Source organism: Nicotiana attenuata, unplaced genomic scaffold (assembly GCF_001879085.1).
Source record: "Nicotiana attenuata strain UT unplaced genomic scaffold, NIATTr2, whole genome shotgun sequence".
Classification (NCBI taxonomy): domain Eukaryota; kingdom Viridiplantae; phylum Streptophyta; class Magnoliopsida; order Solanales; family Solanaceae; genus Nicotiana; species Nicotiana attenuata.
Genome location: NW_017671535.1, coordinates 83,891 through 89,237, shown reverse-complemented (window position 1 = coordinate 89,237; position 5,347 = coordinate 83,891). Strand labels below are relative to the sequence as shown.

Below are 5,347 nucleotides of genomic sequence, written 5' to 3'. Positions count from 1 at the left end.
AGTTTTTGTAATACTTTTTTTATGTTTTTATGATGTACTTTTTTGTTTACTTCAGCATATTCATTAGAGAATATGGTAAAGTTATTAAGTTCATTTTCTATAGCTTCAGCCTAGAGATGCTGAAGTTTTTGTTTGTACATGTGTTTCTTTTGTGTGTTGTCCGGGTATCTTTCTGTATCAATCTAATTCTCATCCTCATCTCTTTTGTGTGTTGTACGCGTATGTGTGTGTGTGTATGTGTGTGTGTTGTGTGTGTGTGTGTTTTTGTGTGTGTGTGTGTGTTTGTTAAGGATATGTATTTCACATAACGTAACCTGAGGTTTTTTCTCGCTGAAGTCATTGCATACTTTTTTAAAATACAACCAGACCTATAAGCCTGCGCAACAAAAATGAGTGATTTGTACTTTAACAGTATATAAAATAGTCCAAGAGCTTTTTTTTTATTCCTATGAAAAAATCACATTTCAAATATTTCATATAATAATGAAAGTCTAAATTCAGACCAAGGATTATTGAAGGTTGGAGTATTTTTCAGTGTGTTTCTTGGAATATGGATGAAGTGCTGGAGAAGACAAGCAAGTTGTTTTGTTATGCCCAACTTGTTTGCATCGACTGCATTTGGTAGACTTCAATGGTACTGATTCAGTCGCAGGGATATGCCTCTTCTTTTGTCTTCTTCCTTGTAAAATCTCTACATCGGAAGGTTTTGTGATATCAGGTTCTACATTTTGTGGAATATCCCATGATTTTTGATGTCCCACGGTATTCACATGTCCTTCATATGTTTTCAACCATGTTTTCTTTGAATACCAATTTGAGCAGTAATTAGATTTCTGCAAATATCTCTTATTAATAGCAGCAATTGCATGTGGACAGGGCAATTCATCAAGTTGGAATTCCAAGCAGTCACAAGTTCTCTTCTTTAAGTCCACAATAAATTCGATTCCTTCACTATTTATTCTAAACAACATTGAATCAAGGTTGAACACCTAAGAAGGAATAAAAATTAAGATAAACTGTATTAGCGTATTGTTGCTTCGAAAAGAAAAAGTATGAAGTTTTTTAAATGTAAGCAGTAAATCACTGCAACAGATATAAAAAGCTGAAGTTAATAAATATACTCACAAATATTTTGCAAGCCAAGTCCATCTTCTTAGTCATCTCTTCTTCTGCCCATATTGATACCTTGTGAAAAGTTTCATTTGCTTTTTTTCTCCGTTCGTAAAACCACTCTCCCAACTTTTTTTGGATGAAATCTAACATTCTTAAAATAGGCATCTCTCTCGCTTTTAGTAAAACGGAATTCATTGATTCTACCATGTTTGTTGTTAGCATACGTCGCCGTAGGAACCACGATCGAGCCCATCTCTCTGGAGGCTCTTCCATTATGTAATTATATGTTTTCTTGTCAACACTTTTGAGTTGGGACATCAACTGATTAAAATCTTCACGTTTGTATGACCTTGCAGCACTTTGAAAAAGATTTATTACCGTGGCTTTTGCATGTCTTTGCTTTAAATTTTTCTCAAAGTGATAGAGGCAGATACCATGGTGAGCTTCAGGATAAACTTTTCTAATCCCATTTGCGATCGATTGGTTTCTATCTGACAAGAAAACCAGTTCACGACGGACTTGAACTGCTTTTCTCATTTCCCCGAAGAACCAAATGTATGCCTCATTGTTTTTTGACTCTGCTATACCAAAAGATAGAGGAACGATTTGATTGTTTGCATCCTTTGATACAGCAACAAATAGAACACCATAATATTTTGACTTTAAAAACATTGCATCTACTGCAATAATGGCTCTACAGTAGGACCAACCAGCTATTGATGCCACAGGAGCAAAGAACATGTAAGTAAATTTGTACAGTGAAACACAAAAAAACAAATCATATGGTGTGAAGTTTTGAACATTTGAAACTTCAGGTTGATGGTTAGTATTGTTTTGCTTACCTATTTTGCTCATCTCTTTTTATGCTTGTGTACGTTCCTGGGTTTTTTTGCACCATCATGTGTAGGTATGAAGGAAGAATCTGGTAGTTCTCTTCCGGTGTTCCCCTTATGCAAGCAATTGCTTTTTGAATAGCGCGCCATGCCTTGTGATAACCAATGTCAATTCCAAATTTCTTTTTCATTTTATTTTCTCCAAAGGCGGGTGTAACCTCTATCTTTTTGTTTCGCACGTGTTCTATAATTTGTTCACTTATAAAATTTGATGTAGCATGCTTCTGATCTGATTTTCTTGCATCAATCGAGCATTCATGGTTGTTATGATATTTTATCACCCTGAATAGTGTGGAATTTTTTATTCTGGTAGCACGTACATTCCAACCACATTTCTCTACGATGCATTTCAGTTCGTATCTCTTTGAACATGATCTAACAAAAGTGAATTCAACTTTCTGGTTTATCTCCAAGCTGCAAAAAAATTTAGTCATGTTTTGTTTGTTCTCAAAAATTGATCCGACTCTTACTTCCTCAGGCAACGCATCGTGCCTAAGTATTTTACATGGTGGAGATTCTTTCAGCTTTCTCCTTACTTTTTTCTTGATTTCTGAGAAGCACTAGAAGTTTCAGCAATTTCTTCAATTCTATCTGATGTTATCGGTATAAGCTCCATGTTTACTTCATTTTAGTTGTTGCTTATCATTGAAGAAGGTTACAAAAAACTTTGTTGGATTGTGTGTTGGTTGTCAATTTGCATTATTAGCTGTCCTTCTTCTTCCTGGTCATCGACAAACTGGTATGAATTTATTGGAAGAGCGGGTAATTATTGCAGCATTGTATATTCTGAAGCAGCTGTAATGTTAGAATGTTGTTGCTCGTTCTCTAGTTCCATTATTGGTTGTCCTAGTTCATGTTGATAATCAGCAAATGGTTCTGAATATATTGTATATGCAAGAGATTGTTTGAATGCTGCAAATTATGAATGTTGTATTTTTTCGACGACGAAATGGCAATTCTTGTAGGTTGAATCAGTTGTAAGCAAATGTATACAGGTACTGAGTTCTTCATCTGAAGTTACAAGCATTCCTTTGCTTGTATTTAGTTTGATATCAAACCATACCTTTAGTGAATTTCTGCTTGAATCAATATTTGTAACTTCACTAATTTTCTTCAGGAAAGTATTAAATGATACTTGCTTATTAAGCAGAACAAGTTTTGTATCATGATCCAAGTATTTGAAATCAAGAGTCCACCTCCCATTGAAAGTAATAGCAACACAAATCGAACTCATCCTGCAGAAGCATGTTTAGTGCCAAGTATTAGGAAAGTGAACAGAAGAATTTAATTATGTAGCTGAAGTTGAGCAAATATAGTAGAACATTTCAGCTTGTTGATAGTGAAGTTTTCTAAAAACAAAAGCTGATGAAGAAGGTGATTAAAGCAGGCCAAGACTTAAGCATAAACTAAATTAAACTTCAGCATGCAAGAGAAAATTACATAGTCCAGGAGGAAAACTTTTAGGTTGTTTGTCCTGAAGTTTTTACAAATGAACTAAAGCACTTCAACATCTACTGCTGAAGTTTTTTGAAAAATCTGTATGACAAAAGTAATGAGTCCAGGACAAAAACTTTAGCTTACTAAATGCTGAAGTTTTTAGAAATGAACTAACTAACTTCAGCACAATGGGCTGAAGTTTTTGAAAAATCTGTATTACAAAATTAATGAATCCAGGACAAAAACTTCAGCTTACTAAGTGCTGAAGTTTTTAGAAATGAACTAACTAAGCACAATGGGCTGAAGTTATTTGAAAAAGCTCTACGACAAAATTAATTAATCCAGAACAAAAACTTCAGCTTGTTAGGTGCTGAAGTTTTCAGAAATGAACTTAACAACTTCAGCACATTGGGTGAAATTTTAGCAAATGAACTTAATAAACTTCAGTATGTTTCAGCATGAAGTTTTTAGAGTGCATTAATTGTATAGTATACAAACACAATTAAAGTAGTAAGTATTTTGCTTTGGGGTATGTGTTAGTGTAATAATTACATTCCTATCAGGTTCATGCACGATTTTCATTAGACGTTTAAAATTCCTCTATGCCTTTTCATATACCATGGAGAATTTTTTTCGCTTATATAAGTGTGCTATGTCTTGTGAGTTTATTAACTCAAACACATATATTTTAGCAGATAAAATACAAAACGAAGAAAAATGAATACTGTAATAAGGCAAATAATTGACGAGATTAAGCAAGACATAATAGAGGCTTTTGAGCTCAAACTGGATGAGCTCATAGAGAAGTATGACAGGGAGCTGGAAGAAATCAACACCTAGCTTGATAGGCTTAAGATGTTTGTGAAATTTGATAATCTTGTTGATGAAGATGCTCGTCCATCTGACAGTGACGACGACGACGATGATAATATGGACGATTAGTCTTTTTTTTTTGTATAACCCTTTTAGATAAAGGATTATTATATTATTTGATTTTTATGTAATTTTATTTTATTTAATGAAAATTTCTGTTTTTGATTTATGTTTTTTGTGCATTTTTTTTTAATATTAATTCTCTTCAAACACAAAAAATGACAGAGGAAATGAACTAAATAACTACAGCAGGAATTAAAAAAATTCATCTGAAAATTAAGCATTTTTTGGTATGAAGTATTTCAAAAAAATCATAATAAAATACAAAGTGCAGGAGGAAAACTTCAGCTCTCTTTACTGAAGTTTTGATGAATGAACTAAATAATTTCAATTTCAATTTATGTTTTATTTTATGTAATGAAAAATGATATTTTTGTATTAATGTATTTGTGCGTTTTTCATTTAATATTAATCCTTTTTAAACTTAGAAAATAACAGAGGAGTTAGAAAAAACATATCCGAAAATTACATATTGCACGACAAAATATTAAGTATGTTTTAGCAGATGAACTAAAAAAAATCTGCATACTAAAAATTATATGAAAAATGTTTTGCATATTCCGGAAAACTTAAGCTTTTTTTGGTATGAAGTTTTTCAAAAAAAAAAAAATTAATAAAGTACATAGTGTAGGAGAAAAACTTCAGCTCGTTCTGCTGAAGTTTTTTAAGATAAACTAAAAAAACTTCAGCATCCCGTGCTGGTTTTTAGAAATGAACTAACTAACTTCAGCACAAATGGCTGAAATTTTTGAAAAATCTGTATGACAAAATTAATGAATCCATGACAAAACTTCAGCTTACTAAGTGCTGAAGTTTTTAGAAATGAACTAACTACCTTCAGCACAAAAGGGTTGAAGTTTTTGAAAAATCTGTATGACAAAATTATTGAATCCAGGACAAAAACTTCGGCTTACTAAGTGCTGAATTTTTTAGAAATGAACTAACTAACTTCAGAACAATGGGCTGAAGTT

At 32.6% G+C, this 5,347-nt stretch overlaps 1 protein-coding gene across 1 annotated transcript; it reads right to left on the bottom strand.

The window, feature by feature from the left end:
* Positions 1 to 509: 509 nt before the first annotated feature.
* LOC109208851 lies at positions 510 to 2,622 on the bottom strand. Its single transcript, XM_019372007.1, has 4 exons — positions 2,543 to 2,622; positions 1,956 to 2,420; positions 1,126 to 1,807; positions 510 to 989 (listed from the first exon to the last, which is right to left on the bottom strand). Exons 1-4 carry the CDS (start codon positions 2,620 to 2,622, stop codon positions 510 to 512), a joined length of 1,707 nt encoding a protein of 568 aa, XP_019227552.1.
* Positions 2,623 to 5,347: the final 2,725 nt, after the last annotated feature.

Bases quoted from the DNA above. Each gene is read 5' to 3' on its own strand.
- LOC109208851 (XM_019372007.1), bottom strand. From the start codon at position 2,622: ATGGAGCTTATACCGATAACATCAGATAGAATTGAAGAAATTGCTGAA. The intron at 1,808-1,955 runs GTAAGCAAAACA...GTCCTACTGTAG, and splicing joins AAAAGAGATGAGCAAAATAG to AGCCATTATTGCAGTAGATG. The intron at 990-1,125 runs GTGAGTATATTT...ATTCCTTCTTAG, and splicing joins ACTTGGCTTGCAAAATATTT to GTGTTCAACCTTGATTCAAT.